Raw genomic sequence first — 18,424 nt, 5'->3', positions numbered from 1 at the left:
CATCCTATTTTAAGTTAATAAGAACTTCAATAGTATCCAGAAACTCCACAGTTTTCTCCCCCTCACATTTTAGGTTATTAATGTTATAATTTACACCTTTTTCATTGTGTATCCAATAACAAATTATTGTAATTAGAGTTATTTTTAATGCTTGTTTTTTAAACTGGAGTTTAAAGTGATTTATACAAAACTCTTCCAATATTATATAATCTTTGACTATATATTTACCTTTACTGATGCATTGTACACATTCATGTGGTTTTACAAGGTTATTTAACATCCTTTCATTTCATCTTGTAGAATGTCCTTTAGCCTTCCTGTAAGGGAGGTCTAGTGGTCGATGAACTTTCTCAACTTTCATTTGTTTGAGAAGGGCTTTATCTCTTATTTCTGAAGGACAGCTTTGCTGGGTATAGTATTCTTCATTGAGTTTTTTTTCTTTCAGTATTTTGAGCATATCATACTGCTGTCTCCTGGCCTGCAAAATTTCTCCTATGTAATCTGCTCACAGTCTTATAGTGGCTCCCTCATATGTGAGAAGCCACTTTTCTCTTGCTGGTTTAAAAATCCAGTCGTTGACTTTTGACAGTATGATTACAGTGTGTTGTATCTGACTGGACAAAGGTGCTGTTCGTGCTCTGAGGTTGGAAAAGACCCATTGGCTGTATTTTGTGTTTAAGTGGTGCTGTTAGCTGGGATCCCTGGTGGAAGGTCTTTGCTCTAAGGTCAGGCAGGGTCACTAGCTGGGCTTCACAGTCATCTCTGATCAAAGGATGCCACTGCCGAGCCTCTTTTTTCAGGCAGGGTCACAGATAGGTCTTCATGGTCTGATACGGGCTCACCCAGTGCTTTGCAATTGGGACTGCAGAGGCTGGGTTCTAAATCAGGCAGGGCGGTGGCTGTTCTCTGCTGTTGGGCAAGATTGCTGGCCATACTTCCTAGCTGAGTGGGCCTCATGCTTTACTGCATGACTGGGCAGGGCATGAGGCTGTGTTTTACAACTGAGTGGGATCACTGCCTGGGCTCCCTGCTCGCTTGAGACGGCAGGCTGTGCTCAGCAGCTGAGCACGGCCATCCACGTGGCCTCAGTGCCAGGCAGTGCTATAGACTGGAGTTGGCTGCAGGGCAGCACTGTACGCTGGGCTCTGGTGCTCCCCACAGTCACTGTTAGGGCTTTCCGGTGAGCAAGGCAGGAGATTAGGCTTCATACTTGGGTGGGGCTGCTGACTTGTTTCTCTTTCTGGGTGGGTGGTAGGATGTGCTTTATAACTTCCCAGGGTCTCAGTCCAGGCTTCCTGGTCACGTGGGCCTGGAGGCTATACTCAGCAATGAGTTAGGTTTCTAGCAGCACCAATTAGAAGGTCTAATTATTTTCCTTAGGGAATTTTGATTTTTCTCCAAGATGAGGGCTTTTAATGTAGACATTTATTTCACAGGGTGTTATGATTAAGTTTCAAGCTTTTCCTGACACTTCAATACATGTTCTTATTTTTTTTTATAAATACAGATTATGTATACAATCAGTATATATTCAATCAGCACAGCTTTGGAGCCAGAAAAAACAGGGTTTGAATGCCAGCTTTTAAAAACAAGTCATATTTACCTTTCCCATTTTTCTCATCTGAAATATGAGTCATAGACTCCTACCTTACAGAGATATTAAGACTAGAGATATTTATAAACTACATGGCACATGATAGGTATACAGTTAATGCAAGAGGCATTTTTAAGTGTACACATATATACAGATCATATTGAGAAACAATAATAATCGTGGACTTGTGTATCTAACCAGCTTCAAGTATATGTTCAAAAGGTTAGCTTCTTGTGCATACATAATCCCATACCCAAGTAGAGAGCATTTTTTAAAAGGCCTAGATGAAATATAATGGACATTTTTGTAGTTTCACCATTCATTTGTAGCATTATTCAATCTTCAAAAACTGCTGTATCAGTCATTATGTCTACTCTTTTTTTTTTTTTTTTAGGATTTTACTTATTTATTTGACAGATTACAAGAAGGCAGAGAGGCAGGCAGAGAGAGAGAGGGAGAAGCAGGCTTCCTGCTGAGCAGAGAGCCCAATGCAGGGCTCGATCCCAGGACCCTGAGATCATGACCCTAGCCAAAGGCAGAGGCTTTAACCCACTGAGCCGCCCTACTTTTTTTTTTTTTTAAGAGTTTATTTATTTTAGAGAGTGAGAGAAATAACACAAGTGGGAGGAGGGACAGAGGGAGAGGGAGAGAGATAATCCAAGCAGACTTGCTGATCTTGGAGCCTAATGCAGAGCTCAGTCTTACAGCGCTGAGATCATGACCTGAGCCAAAATCAAGAGTCAGATGCTCAACCGAGCCACCCAGGTGCCCCATTATGTCTACTCTCTAATTCCAGATATTTATTTGTTCCTTCTCTCTTTTTTTTCTTAATTAATTTTGCTAAGGGTTTATTCTTTCAACAAATCAGCTTTTGGTTTTCTTTCTTTTTGGTTTTCTATTGAATCTTTGTTTCTGTTTCATTAATTTTAGTTCTTATCTTCATTATTTTCTTCCTCTATTATTTTTGTTTTTTTTTAAAGCTAAAATTTCTCTTTTTCTATATCCCACAAGTTTTTTTTAAAGGCTTTATTGAGGTATATTTTATCCTAAAACTCATTCTGTTGTATAAATGAGTAATTTTTAGTTACTACAGAGCATTGCAACTATCTCTATAAGTCAGATTTAGAACCTTTTCATCCCCTCAGCAGTAAGATCCTTCACACCTGCTTGCTGTAATCCCCATTCCCACTCCTAGGCCTTTTCTGGACATTTCATGTAGCTAGAATCATGCCGTGTGTGGTGTTCTTGTATCTTTTTTCACTTCATGTAACACTTTGAGCTTCATCCATGACACAACTTGTGTTGGTACTTCCTTTTTATTGCTTAATCCATTGTATGGATGTCCAGAAACTTTGATATATAGTATTTTCATTATAATCTGATTTAAATTGTTTTTAACTTTTCATTATATCTTTTGTCATCTATGGCCATGAGTGATTCTAAATTGCGTTTCTAAAATTGGCAAATTAAGGGGATACTGAAATTAACCTTTTTGTCATTGATTTTTTAACTTAATTTCATCATGGTCAGAGAATATATCCTTGTCATACCGATTCTTTGAATTATTGGGACACTGTTTATGGACTAAAAAGTGGACAGATTTTCTAAATATTCCATGGGCTTGATGTCTTCTCTAATCATTGAGTGCAGGAACCTACATATCTGTTACATCAAGCTAATTATTTGTGCTGCTTTAAGTCTTTTATAGCTTTACTAATTTTTTATTTGCTTAATATCAGTAATTGAGAAATGTACTTTGAAATCTCTGCTACTGAAGTGGGTTTTCATTCTTCCTGCACTTTTTCACTTTATATACTTTGAGGATTTTGGAGTGATTTTATTTATTTGAGAGAGAGAGAGAAAGAGAGTATGGGAGCAAAAGAGCATAAGAAGGGACAGCAGCAGAGGGAGGAGAAGCTTACCTCCTGCTGAGCAGGGAGCCCCAATGCTGAGCTCACTACCAGGGCCCTTAAATCATGACCTGAGCCAAAAGCAGCCACCTAACTGACTGAGCCACCCAGGAACCCCTTATTTATTGTAGAGAGGGAAGGAGCACAAGTGGGGGTAGGGGCAGAGGGAGAGAATCTCAAGCACACTCCATGCTGAGCACAGAGCCTGACCCAGGGACCAGTCTCATAACCCTGAGAACATGACGAGTTGAAACCAAGAGTTGGACACTCGACTGAGCCACCCAGGCACTCCAGTTTGGAATTCTTATATCTGTTTAGCAAATTAATCTGTTAATAATATAATGACCCCTTCTGTCCCTAATATTACTTCTTGGCTTATAGTTTCCTCTATATGACATTAACTTAGCTTAAGTAGTTTTATTTTTGTTAGTATTTGCTTTGTATACCCTTTTCTGTACTTTTAGTTTCAACTTTCCCATGTTCTTATATCTTAGGTTATGTCTCTTATAAATAAAATTAAGCTGGATTTTTTTTAAAGGCCCCATATATCAGTTTGTCATTCTTTTATGTGATGAATTTAGTCCATTTACATTTATTGCCATGATTTATATTTGGACTTGTACTTTCTGTTTTCTCTTTGTTTTGTTCTTCCACTCCATTCTCTTGTCCCCTGTTTGGCCTTACTTTGGATTGATTAAGATTTTATTATTTGTTTTTGAAGATTTCTTAGTCCTTTTCCCCCCCCATGTATTAGTTTGGAAGTTACACATTTTATTTGTTTTTCGTGGTTTCCCTGGAATTTTATCATGCAACTTTAACCAACTGAGCCACCTAGGTGTCCATATCATTCATACTTGAAATAAAGGCTAGGTTTATGACTATCTCAGTATTCCCAAAACATTGCAAAGATCTTAAACTAAATCCAGTCACTCCCATCTCACTTCACCAACTATTATTCTTCAATGTTTTATTTCTCTTTTTGTGAGTTCCCACAAAGCAATAAAAAATATTTTTGTTTTATGAAGAAATGTTATTTATATTTTACCAGTATTTTTTCTTTGTTATTATTTCTTCATATATTTCAGATCTTCATTGTGACCTCATTTTCCTTTTCTGTAACTATAGCTTTTAGTTTTGGAAGTTATTAAAGCTGCCATGGTGGTAAACTTGGCTTATGTTTGGAAATAATTGTTATTTCTTATTTTTAAAAGACAGTTTTGCTTAGTAAATAATTTTAGGTTGGTTGGTATTTTGTTTCACCACTTTGTAAATATTGTATTGTTTTCTGTTTTCCCTGGGCTGTTGAGAAATCTTCTGTTAGTCTAATTATTTAGTAAATTTGGTTTTTCTTTCGGGCTGCTTTAAGGATATGCTGTTCATTTTGGTGTTCCTGCTGTTTCAGTACCATGTGTCTAAATGTGCAGGTTTTTAAAAATTTTTCATCTTTCATAGTGTAAGTTGTATTTCCTGTAACTGTGTCTTTTATTAGTTCTGGAAAATGTTCAACCATTATCTTCTTTTTCTATATATGATAAATATGCGTACATCCACCATTATCTTTTAAAATATTGCTCCTCCATTTTCTCTGTTTTCTCCTCTGGAACCTCAGTAAGCTTATGTTGGACCTTTTCATTCATCTTTCATATCTTTTGTCCTCTCTTTCATATTTTCCATCTCCTTTCCTTCTGTTCTTCGGGTCTAGGTAAGTTCTTCAGGTCTGTTTTTCACTAATTTTCCATTCCCCAAACTCTGTTTCTGTAGCTCTCCAAAATTTCCATGGTGTGTGACTGTGAGTCACCCATTCTTTCCCTGCCCTCAAACTCTTACTCTCTTCTTCACTTCCTTCTCTAGCCACCTCCAGAATCTCTTTCTCATTCCTAGATTTTTCTAGAGTTCAACTGAAATCTTTATTGATAGTCTATTTTTTTTATCTTCTGTAGTTTTAAACCATCTTTATACTATTTGAACTTAGAACCTAATTTATTCTTTGCTTCTTTATCTTAAAGCTAAATAACACTGAATTCCTTATACCTTTCTTTTGATTTTGTTTTTCTTTTGACTACTTTGGTTGGTTGAACTTTTTCCATTTTCTTTCTTAATTTATCTCAAATTAAGCATCAAATTTTAAGAAGAGTGTAGTAGAGATATTACTACCTTGTCCTTAGCTGTATTACACCTTCTAAGCTCACTGTATAGCAGCAACACTATTCATGTTTTATGTAGGAGACATTTAGGTTTCATTATCTTTTTAAAAGATGTCTTTGATATAGTTGAAGACGTCAAAATCTTGGGCTTTTTTTGTTTTCTTCCTTTCTTTCTTTTTTTTCTTCCTGGTCTATGTGTTTATATTGAGTTGCAGATGAGGTACAGATGAATTATGTGGGAAACTGGGTCCCAGATTAATGATAGGGCATAACTTGTCTCAGTATATACCCCAAACTTGGAGATCTTTTATTTTATTTTATTTTTTAAAGATTTTATTTATTTATTTGACAGAGAGAAATCACAAGTAGGCAGAGAGGCAGACAGAGAGAGAGGAGGAAGCAGGCTCCCTGCTGAGCAGAAAGCCCGATGCGGGGCTCGAACCCAGGACCTGGGATCATGACCTGAGCTGAAGGCAGCGGCTTGACCCACTGAGCCACCCAGGCGCCCCAAGAGTTTTATTTTTTTTTTAAACAACTTTTTGCCTGGGGAGCTTTGGGAGTATGCTGTCTTTTAGCACATTTGTTTGATCTTTGCCTTCATATGAAATTACTACTAGTCTCACTTTGGTGGAGGTAAGGAATGCAGAGAAGCTGTTTACAACTATGCACGTAAAATCAATATCTGTTGTCCAGAGACATGGAGAACATGCAGAACAAAATATAAAATGGACTTTCAGAGAATACAGCATTAGACACACATCCACTAGGAAAGGGCTAGGCTTCTAAATGTGAAAACTTTTCTTTAATTGAGGTATAAATGACATACTAGTTTCCGATTTATAACATAATGATTTGATGTTTGTATACAGTGTGAAAGAATCACCACAATAAGTCTAGGTAACACCCATCACCATACAGTTAGAACATTTTTTTTCTTGTGATGAGAACTTTTAAGATTTACTCATTCAGCAACTTTCAAGTATGCAATACAGTATTATTAACTAGTCACCATGTTATATTACATATCTTTTATTTATTTTATAACCAAAAGTTTATACCTTTGACCCTCTTTACCTATTTTGCCTACCTCCCCCATCCCCTGCCTCCAGCAACTACCAAATCTGGTCTGTGAGCTTGGCTTTTGTCTTTTTGTTTTCTAAATTCTACATATTATCAAGATTATGCAGTATTTGTCTTTCTCTGTCTTACTTATTTCACATGGCATAATGTTTATAAGGTCCATCCATGTTGTTGAAAATAGCAAGATCTCATTTTTTAGTGGCTGATTAATATTTTACACACACACACACACACACACACACACACACACACACACACACACCCCACATTTTCTTTACCCATTTATCCACTGATGGACACTTGGGTTGTTTCTATGTCTTGGTTATTGTAAATAATACCACAGTGAACATGGGGGTACATATATATTTTTGAGTTGGTGGTTTTTGGGTTCTTTTTTTTTTTTTTCATATAAAATACCCAGAAGTGGCACTGCTGAATCATTTGGTAGTTCTATTTTTAATTTTGGGGAGAACCTCCATACTGTTTTTCATAGCAGATGTACCAGTTTACCTGGAATGTGAAAACTTTTAACTTTCAAGGGGACATAGATGTAACAAAGGACCTGAATACTTATGGGTATTATAAAGTTATTTGTGTGTGAATTATACATATTGTATTACAGATCTTTCTCAACTTTAGATGGGATTATGTTCTGATAAACCTATTGTAAGTTGAAAATATAAGTCGAACACCTCAAACTATTGAACACTGTATGTTAATTATACTGGAATTAAAATAAAAAATTAAAAAATACCATAAGATATTTACTTTCTGTACCAAAAAAGGGCAAATATCATAAGTCAGAATGCACCTAATATATCTAACATAAGAACATCATAGCTTATTCTGGCTCAGAACACTTCCGTTAGCCTGCAGGTGGGCAAAATGATCTACCACAAAGCCTAATTCATAATTAAGTATTGAGTATCTCATATAATTTATCAAATACTGAAACTGAAAACAGGATGGTTTTATGGGTACCGAGGGTTGTTAAGTGTATCATTTGTTTATCCCGTGTTCACATGGCTGACTGGGAGCTGCAGCTCGTTGCTTCTGCCCAGCATCACAAGAGAATACTGTATTATGTCTCACTAGCCTGGGAAAATATCAAATTCAAAATCTGAAGTACAGTTTCTACTAATTATCTCCTTTGCATTATTATGAAGTCAAAAAATTGTAAGTCAAACCAGTGTAAGTCCGGAACCATCTATGCACACAAATATACATGTATACACACATACATATACTCCTACACACAAATGTGATTTTTATATATAGTTCTTTAAATTTTTACATCTCCATTTTATACGTATTATAAACTGATGTGGTCAATTGCACACTTAGGCCAGATTATTATAAAATATTATAGTAAGTAAGCATGCTAAATTTCTACTTATTCAGCTTATCTTTTATGTGATTTTATTTCAGTAGCCGAAGGTTACAAGGAAAAGCATTTTCAAATAAGAGAGTTTGAAGCACCTCAGTTTTCTCATTCTGAAAATGGTAAGAAATGGTAATTTCAATATATATATGGATAGTTTATTATTTAAAATTATTTAGTTTTAATTTAATAATTACTTCCTTAACATTAAAACCTATTTTGGGGGGCGCCTGGGTGGCTCAGTGGGTTAAGCTGCTGCCTTCAGCTCAGGTCATGATCCCAGGTCCTGGGTTCGAGCCCCACATCGGGCTTTCTGCTCAGCAGGGAGCCTGCTTCCTCCTCTCTCTCTGCCTGCCTCTCTGCCTACTTGTGATCTCTCTCTGTCAAATAAATAAATAAAATCTTTTAAAAAAAAATAATAAAACCTGTTTTGGTCTCTACACAGGGATGCAACCCTTTACTTCTATTTTATAGCACGTATCAATGGAAATAAAGTCATTATTTGTTTTATATGTCTGAGCTCTTGTCCAAATGTATCTGTGTAACTGTGAGGACTGGGAGGACAGTGTCTGTCTCACTGTCTGCTGTCCCTCTGTCATCCAGCAGTTGTAGACACTCTGTAAATACTACTTTGAATATCTTTATGTTGCACATATTTTTTTCCCACTATGTTACCTGTCTTTTGTCTTTTCATGTAGTTGTTTCTTGCCATGAAAATTTAAAAAATAATTTTATGTAGTCAAATTTATTAATCTTTTATTAGATCTTGATTTTTGTCATATGTAAAACCCAAGTTAGAGTTTATTCATGCTGTCTTCTAGTGTTTGTATACTTTTATTTTTTACATTTATATCTCTAATTCACTTAGAGCTTTTTTAGCCATATGGTACTAGCGATGGCTTAAATGTGATTGTTTTGCAGGTGGACATCCTTTATCATTTTTTTGAAATGCTGTCTTTGCCATAGGAATTTGAGATAACTTCCAATCATATACTAAATTTCTGTATGTACTTGGGTCTGTTTCTGGACTCTCTTTATTTTTCCTTGATGTGTGCATGTACCAGTGCCACACTGTTTTAATTACAGACACTTTCTTTTGTGTTTTTACATTTGATAGGGCTAGTATCCTTTTCATTATTTTCTTAGTTATTCTTTCATGTTTATTTTTCAATATAAGCTTTATATCATATTGTCTATCTCCATAAAAAGGCTCATTGTTCCTTTTATTGTGGTCACATTTAATGTGGAAAACTGACCGTTTGATAGTGCTTAGACATCCTACCCAGAAACAAGGGAGATTTTTCTATTTGTTGAAATTTCTTTGTGTATCTTTTATATGTTTTTTTTTCATATAGGATTTGAGCAGTTCTTATTATTTCTAAGTATTATATTTTTTGTTGCCATTATAAATGAGGTTTTCTTTTCATATGTATATTTATACTTTTCATATACATATATATGTGTATATATATGTGTTTTACATACATATGTATGTGTAATATATATCTATTTTAAGTAATCTTTATGCCCAATATGGGGCTCTAACTCACGACCATGAGATCAAGAGTTGCATGTTGTGTACCAACTGAGCCAGACAGGTGCCCCTTTTCTATTATATTTTTAACTGGTTATTGTTTTGTGCACATAAATGCTATTAATTTTTTGCATGTTAATACTATATGCTGCTACCATGCTGAATTTTTTTAATTTGAGTTAGTTTTATCATTGATTGTCTAGGGTTTTCCAGGTATACCAACATGTCGTTTGCAAACAGAGATAACCCTGTTCTTTCTTTACCAATTCTTTTTACTATAATTGATTTCTTTGGTTTAATTGCCTTGGTTACTACCTCCAGAATGATGTTAAATAGTGGTGAGCATTTCCTGATTTTTTTTTTAAAGATTTTTTTTTAAGATTTTATTTATTTATTTGACAGAGAGAAATCACAAGTAAGCAGAGAGGCAGGCAGAGAGAGAGGAGGAAGCAGGCTCCCTGCTGAGCAGAAAGCCCGATGTGGGGCTCGAACCCAGGACCTGGGATCATGACCTGAGCCGAAGGCAGCAGCTTAACCCACTGAGCCACCCAGGCGCCCCGCATTTCCTGATTTTAATGGGAGTTCCTGTAATGTTTCTGAATTAATTAGGATGTTAGCTTTTGATATGTGGTGTATGTTTTATGAAGTTAAAGAAGAATCCATACACTTCTAATTTCTTTTTTTTTTAAAGATTTTATTTATTTTTTTGACAGAGAGAGATCACAAGTAGGCAGAGAGGCAGGCAGAGAGGCAGGCAGAGAGAGAGGGGGAAGCAGGCTCCCTGCTGAGCAGAGAGCCCGATGTGGGGCTCGATCCCAGGACCCTGGGATCGTGACCTGAGCCGAAGGCAGAGGCTTTAACCCACTGAGCCACCCAGGCGCCCATACACTTCTAATTTCTTAAGAGTTCTTATGAGGAATCATTGTTGAATTCTGACAACAGCTTTCTCAGTATCTATGCCAGTAATTATTTTTCTTCTTTGATGTGTTAATATGATGAACTGTATTAATAGGTTTCCTGATATTATACCATCCTTCATTCCAGTTATAAGTCCAGCTTTGTCATTGTGCATTAATTTGCTGATATTTTATTTACTATTTGTACATTGTTGTTGATTTCCCTGTGAAAACATTTAGGCCTGGTATCTTTTTGTGTTTTCTTCTCTATGGAAATTGGTCTGTTTAACCTTTTCTTATGTACTGGGATCAATTTTAATAAGTTTTATTTTTCTCAAATTACTCATTTTGTCTAGATTATCAGATTTATTTGCATAGACTTGTATAAAAATCTCTTGATTATTTAACAGCTTTATGGAGATAATAAGTTTTTAAAAAATTACCAGTTCTAAATGCAAAATTCAGTAATTTTTAGTAAATTTATAGAGTTGTGCATCTATAACCACACTTAATATTAGAATATTTTTGAAAATTCTCTCATACTTGTTTACAGTCCTCACTCTCAACTCTCAGGCCTAGGAGAATACTAATCTCTATAAATTTCCCTTTCCTAGACTAAAATTGTACAAAAGGTAGTCTTTTGTGTTTGGCTTTAGATGTATTCCATTGAGCCTAATGTTTTTCTAGATTCATCCATGTTGCATACAGCAGTAGTTCATTTACTTTCTTTTCTTAATTTTTAAATTATAAAATACACATAAAATTTACCATCCTGTTTTAAGTGTACAATTCAGTGATACTACATATATAATATTATGCAAGCATCACCAACATTCAGCTCTATAACTCTTTTCATTATAAAACTGAAAGTCTGTATCCATTAAATGATAATTCCCCATCCCCCCACCTCTGCCCAGCCCAACACCCAACATCGTCCTTTCTGTCTGATTTTGACATTCCAAGTATGTCATGTACATGGAATCATACAGAACTTGTCTTTTTCTGACTAGCTGATTTCACTTAGCATAATGTCCTCAAGGTTCATCCATATAGTGGTGTATTGCAGAATTTCCTTCCTTTACAAGACTCAACATTCCATTATATGTATATGCTGCATTTTGCGAACTCTGATTCCTTACTTTAAAAAAAAAAAATTTATTTTTTTATTGGACAGACAGAGATCACAAGTAGGCAGAGCAGCAGGCAGAGAGAGGGGGAAGCAGGCACCCCGCTGAGCAGAGAGCCCAATGTGGGGCTCCATCCCAGGACCCTGAGATCATGACCTGGGCCGATGACAGAGGCTTAACCCACTGAGCCACCCAGGCGCCCCAAGATTCCTTACTTTTTATTCATGATTGTATTCCATTGTATGGATATACTACATTATATTTATCCATTTACCAGTTGATGAACATTTGATTATTTACGTTTTTTGGCTATTATAATATTGTTGCTATGATCATTCAAATACTTCTCTGAGTATGGACATAAGCTTTCATTTTTCTTTGTTAGATTCCTAGGAATGGAATTGCTAGGTTGTGTGGTAAGTTGAGCATATCTTTTTAAGGAACTGTCAAATTATTTTTTTAAAAATGGTTCTACTACTATTTCATTCCCACTAGCAAAAAATGAGGTGTCTAGTTTTTCCACTTCTTTGTCAACATGCGTGTTGTCTCTTTAAAATGTACATTTTAGGGATGCCTGGGTGGCTCAGTTGCTTAAGCGGCTGCCTTTGGCTCAGGTCATGATCCCAGCGTCCTGGGATCAAGTCCCACATCGGGCTCCTTGCTCGGCAGGGAGCCTGCTTCTCCCTCTGCCTCTGCCTGCCTCTCTGTCTGACTGTGCTCGCTTGCTCTCTCTCCCTCTGTCCCTGACAAATAAATAAATAAAATCTTTAAAAAAATTTTTTTTAAATGTACATTTTAGTACTTCTAATTTGTGGCTTTAATTTGCATTTCTCCGGTGATTTATGATGTTGAGTATCTTTTCCATGTTTATTGGACATTCATATATCTTCTTTGTTGACAAATCTATGAAGACCTATTTGCCTATTTTTATTTTTTTATTAACATATAATGTATTATTAGCCCCAGGGCTATTTGCCTATTTTAAAATTGGGATATTTACCTTATTATTAAGTTGCAAGATTTCTTTATTTTTTTTTTTAAGATTTAATTTATTTATTTGACAGAGAGAGAGATCACAGTAGGCAGAGAGGCAGGCAGAGAGAGAGGGGGAAGCACGCCCCCTGCCGAGCAAGGAGCCGGATGAGCCACTCAGGCACCCCAGATTTCTTTATTCTTGATGCAAATTCTTTGTCAGACATATGACTTGTAAATATTTTATACTAGTCATCTTATTTTCTGAATTTTGCCTCTTAATGGGGTGAAGCCTCTGCCTTCAGCTCTGGTCATGATCTCAGGGTCCTGGGATCAAGTCCCACATCAGGCTCCCTGCTCAGTAGGGAGCCTGTTTGCCCTCTCTCTCTGCCTACTTGTGATCTCTGTCAAATAAATAAATAATAAATCTTTAAGAAAAAAAAATTTTGCCTCTTAAAACACAAAATTTTAAAAATTTTACAAAGTTCAACTTACACTTTTCCTTATGTGTTCTTTTGGTATCCTGTCTAGAAACTCTTCATACCCAAAGTTATAAAGATTTTCTCTTATGTATTCTTCTTGAAGTTTTATAATTTTAGCTCTTAGATGTAGGACTATGATCAATCTGAGTTAATTGGTGTTTATGGTGTGAGGTATGTCTTTTAATTTTTGTTTTTTGTTTACTGCATATGCACATCCAGTCGTTCCTGTACCATTTATTGCAAGGACATTTCTTACTCCGTGGAATTTTCTTGGCATTTTTGTTAAAATCCAGTGACCAAAGAAAAAAAAAAAGTTGTGTTTCTGGATTCTAGTTTCTGTTCCACTAATCTGTATATCTGTCCTTGACCAGAACCATATTGTCTTGATTATTGTGGTTTTATAGGAAATTTTTGAAATTTGGTGGTAGTAGTCCCATAGCATTGTTCTTTTTTCAAAATTGTTTTGGCTATTCTAACTCCTTTGCATTTCCATAAAAATTTTACAATCATCTTGTCAATCTCTATCCAAAAAAGCCTACTGGGATTTTGATAGAAATTGTGTTGAATTCATACATGAATGAATTATGAATTATGTTGAATATGAATTATGTTGAATTCATTTGGAGTCAGTTGCCAGCTGGACAATATTGATTCTTCCCATTTATGAATGGGGGGATTTTTTCTTTATCTTTGACTTTCAGTGATTTGCCTATGATGTATCTAGATATAGATCTCTTTATATTGATTCTCCATGGGTTTTATTACGCTTGATGAAAGAGTACATTAATGTTTTCAAGAAATTTGAGGATTATTATCCATTTTTCCCCAAACTGCCCCATCCTTTTGTGACTCAAATCAGAGTCTCATCTTATGACTGTGGTCTTTTTATCTGAGTGGCAAATGGGAGCTTCCACCTCTTGACTGCACTGCCCACACTTAGCCAAGTAACTGAGAACAGGATATGAAATGCTGACATCCTACCCCTCCTAAGAACATAACTGGGGAGAGAAGGGAGCCTTATGTTTTTGGCCACACAGGTGTAGAGTAGAATTTCCATTGTGCTGAATTGGAAGGAGGGTAGGAAGGGAATGATTCTTAGTTCAAATACCATTAGAAGTCTTAGTCCAAGACTTCTAATAGATTGTCTTGAATAAATGTTTCCTCATGTGTGTCCTTGGAACAATTTCTAGAGACTAGACTATCCAATTAGAAATAATTTCTCATAAACTTCCAATCAGTTTAATTGTTCATTATAAATTATGTTAAAAAAACTTTCAAATTAATGTATGAGAACAATAAAACAAATTTGATTTGCCCTATGTTCTACTCTCATTTCCTCGAAAAGAAACCTTCTCTTTTTTTATGTTCATTCAACAGTTGTAAAAGATTTCCCGATAGATTCACTGGAAGATGATTTTGAGAAGGAATTCTCATTTCTCAACAACCTCCTAAGTCCTGGTTCTTCAAGTACTGGTGAATTTACCCCAGAATGCCAGACTGCCTTTGGGAGCCCTGGGGCCAGCTTCACGTCACGGGAGCCTGCTGTGGGGTCAGAGCCTCTTGCTCATTCCTCACGATTCCTTCCTTCACAGCTTTTTGACCTTGGCCTTCATGCTGCTGGAGCTTTTAACAGTAAGTGCCTATGAAACATTTAGACACTCATGACTTAATTTATATTTGTGAAGCAAAACTGTGTGTATGTAGATGCTAAACTCAACAAGGATATTGATTTAACTTTGGTACCACCAGGCAAAATCTGTGTCTCACCCATCAACTGCAAAAGTAACAAATATTACCACCAGTACTTCCGTCATTACCATGACCGGAGGATATCGATCGACAAAGGCAAAACAAGGGCTGCTTTCCTGCCGCCTCTGTCAAACCCACTTTGTACACTGACGTTCTCCAGAGTCTTCTCTACATAGAAAATCTGGGTCTTATTATAAACCCTTGACAGGCTAAGTTACTCTTGCCTAGGGCAGGTGATACCGTTTCTTCCCTCTAGCAAATCTCGGTATGTTCTCTCCCCATGGGTTCAGAGCAGACAAGGATAGTTCCACAGCAGCCTCCTGGGCAAGGGAGCAGGACTGGAGGATGGTGGCAGAAGGTGGGGAAGGGTGTTTTTCTAAGGGTCACCTGCTTTGTTTCTATGTCAGGAACTCCCTCTACTGACCTACTGTCATACCAGCCTGTGTCCAACCCAGCACCTTCAGAGTCCTTTTGCTCCCCACTTCCATATTGGTTGCTAAGTACTGCCAGTTCTGTTTCGAAAACATGTCTCCAGTTTCACATTCCTCTTCTCCATTTCTATTACCAGAGGCATTTAGAGCCTTATTTGGCTTCCTGGGCTGCTGCTAGAGTCCTCCTACCAGGCTGTCCAAATCCCAGGTCACCTACCAGGCTTCTCCCAGAGTTCATTCTCCAAGAGGCAGACACTGATGTCAGCACTCTGCTTACATTTTTTTTAAAAAATGAAGAAACATGGGCTCCAGGATAAAACTTGTGCCTGTATGTCCACTCCTCTCTCTTAGCTTACATCAAAATACTTAGCCACTTTCTATAACTATATTGACTAATTTTCAGATCCCTCTGAAACATCATTTCTTGTGTTGCTGCTTTCGTTTATGGTGTTCAGTAATGGAGCACAGACTTGAGCCTGTGTTGGATTCCCAGTCCAGTGTTTTCTCTGTGGCAGCCAATAACTGCATATTTCTTCCGTCTTGCCCGGTGTGTGCTTTCTCCCGCCTCTGGCCTCCCACAGCGCCCTGTTTTCATGGCTGTCATCATAGTTCATCTTGCCTTTTTCCCTGTCTTCCATCCCCGAGTAGATTTCATTCCTGAGGAAATGGTTCACAACACCTAACAGTATCTTAATGCATTGTACCTTTTTTGAAAATACTCATGTTTAGGGGCGCCTGGGTGGCTCAGTCGTTTAAGCGGCTGCCTTTGGCTCGGGTCATGATCCCAGGGTCCTGGGATCAAGTCCTGTGTTGCGCTCCCTGCTCAGTGGGGAACTTGCTTCTCCCTCTCCCTCTGCCTGCTGCTCTGCTCCCTCGGCTTGTGGTCTCTCTTTCTGTCAAATAAAAATTTTTTTAAAATTAAAAAAAATAAAATACTTATATTCATCCTGTATCTGCAAGACCATCACATGTCATCCAATCCGTAAGCACCTCAAGGGCACAATCTGTGGGGTGATTTATCTTTGTGCTTTCCAGGACTGCAGCATAAAGTTAGCTCAATAAATAAAATAGCAGTTCAGTAATCACTCTGTAAGAATTTGTTAAATAGCCTAAAAGTAAGAATACAGTACCATTTGATAAAGAGGCACCCTATTGAGGATAATTCAAATGTTTTACTATAAAATTTTAGAAAACAGTTACTCTTATATGCCTTGTCAGTGGCCTAATAGTTACCCTCAGATTTACAAACAGATTCCTTCTCCACGTGAAATCCCACTGCTCTCTCTCCTCGACTTGCCGCATCTCTAGCAGCACTGGATTTTTTCTTCTTTTCTGGCTGTACATTATCAATGGTATTTGTTCACCACTCAGAGCCTCTGTTCTGGTCCCTGCCTGCAGGCTGACAGGATGTTCCCGAGCAATGGCCCAGGCAGTTGATACTCTGTTTAAACGGTGTCTTGCTTAAGATCCCCAGGCAGTAAACAATTAAGAGGAAACCAAAATCTGGTCTTCTGCCTCCTACTGCAGGACGCTTCCTACTTCACCAGCCTTTTCTTTATGACTTCTTACTCTACTGCAGTGTAAGCCAGGAAAGTGAGCTACCCTGAGTTAAAAGATCTGTGTTCTGGGAACTCTTAAGAACAAACTTGGGCTTTCCGTGATCTCTTCTGTTCAAGGAGGGTAGTAGGCAAGGTAATCTAGGTTCGTTTCTAGTGCTGTATTTTAATTATAGCCTAAATCATTTCTCACGTTATGGCAAACATTTCACTGTTTTAGTAATGGGTATTCATAATGATACTTTTTAATGACCACATAATATCTTGTCACGTTTATCTCCCATAATTCCTTCCTGTTATGACTTTTTCATTTTATAGATAATGTCGCAATAAACATAACCATACATGTGCTTTTTTCCCTTCACTTAAATTACTCAAGATAAATTTCTAGAACTAGGATTACTAAATCCGAGAATATAAACATACTTAAAGGTTTCAAGATTCTAATTGGCAGGTGTATTTCCTCTCTCCCAACCCCTCAGAAATTCTCTTTCTGTGCCTCATCTATTTGCAGTTGTTTAAAAAGAAAACTTGTATTTCAAAACCACTTAGAAAACTATAAGGAGGTCTAATTCTAGCTGGAACTAAACTTAGATGATTTGACTAAAATACATAATTGCAGATACATTTTAATTGTCTCCTGTGTCTTACATTGTAGAATCTCACCCTGATAGAAAGATTTGAGGACTCAGTAGATATTTTTACCTTTTCTTATTTTTTCTGATGCTGCTTCCTACTTGACTAACAACAGATAATTCCTTACTTCCCTCCCCTAGGCTGGGCCTCCCAAGAGGGATTAGAAGTTCCTCTTTCACACACTGATAACCAGCCAGTGCCTTCACAGAGTCCAAAGAAATCAACAAAGTGTAAGTTATATATTTATAGTCTTTGCCATTATATTAGCAATCGGTTGAATGCAGATAAATTTAGAAAAGGATCATTTTATAGTGTTTGCTTCATAGTGTCCAGAAAAATATTTTGTTAATAATAAAATGAAAGTTATAGGGGCATTTCGTTGGCTCAGTTGGTTAAGCGTCCCAACTCTTGATTTTGGCTCAGGTCGTGATCTCAGGGTTGTGAGGCTCCGCTGCGGAGTCTGCACAGTTCTCTCTCTTTCTCTCCTTTTCCTCCCCCTACTTGTGCACACAAGTTCTCTCTCTCTCTCTCTCTCTCTCTCTCAACTAAATACATAGGGACGGCGGGGTGGCTCAGTCGGTTAAGCTTCTGCCTTTGGCTCAGGTCATGATCCCAGTGGGATCAAGCACTGCTTCTGGCTCCTTGCTCAGCCAAGAGCCTGCTTCTCCCTCTGCCTGCCACTCCCCCTGCTTGTGCTCTTTCTGACAGATAAATAAATAAAATCTGCTTAAAAAATAATAAATAAATAAATAAATAAAATCTTTAAATAAATAAATAAAATGTAAGTTATACCTGGCTATCCCTCATCATGGAAAAAATTGAATAGAACTTGTGGGCTTGTCATAGTAAACTAAATTGTGTACTTTAATTTTTTGTATTTTGTGTTGAGGTTTGTTGGTAAGGGGTGACAGCATTAGAGACAGAAGGTGTTC

General features: G+C 37.0%; 1 protein-coding gene across 8 annotated transcripts in view; it reads left to right on the top strand.

Annotated features, from left to right (window-relative positions):
- ICA1L (islet cell autoantigen 1 like) overlaps window positions 1–18,424 on the top strand; it is a 92,404-nt gene that overhangs the window by 48,221 nt on the left and 25,759 nt on the right. For 7 of the 8 annotated variants that reach the window (XR_007125766.1, XR_007125767.1, XM_047720787.1 and 4 more), the window contains exons 11-13: window positions 8,157–8,231; window positions 14,498–14,752; window positions 17,633–17,722. Coding sequence is in view for 6 of the 8 variants with exons in the window: in XM_047720787.1 (XP_047576743.1) it covers window positions 8,157–8,231; window positions 14,498–14,752; window positions 17,633–17,722 (420 nt within the window). In the remaining 2 variants the exon portion in view is untranslated. The remainder of the gene's footprint in view (window positions 1–8,156; window positions 8,232–14,497; window positions 14,753–17,632; window positions 17,723–18,424) is intronic. The other variant, XM_047720788.1, reaches the window with a different exon arrangement.

The sequence above is a fragment of the Lutra lutra genome, chromosome 3 (genome assembly GCF_902655055.1).
Source record: "Lutra lutra chromosome 3, mLutLut1.2, whole genome shotgun sequence".
In the NCBI taxonomy this organism is placed as follows: Eukaryota; Metazoa; Chordata; class Mammalia; order Carnivora; family Mustelidae; genus Lutra; species Lutra lutra.
This window is presented reverse-complemented; position numbering and strand designations above follow the sequence as displayed.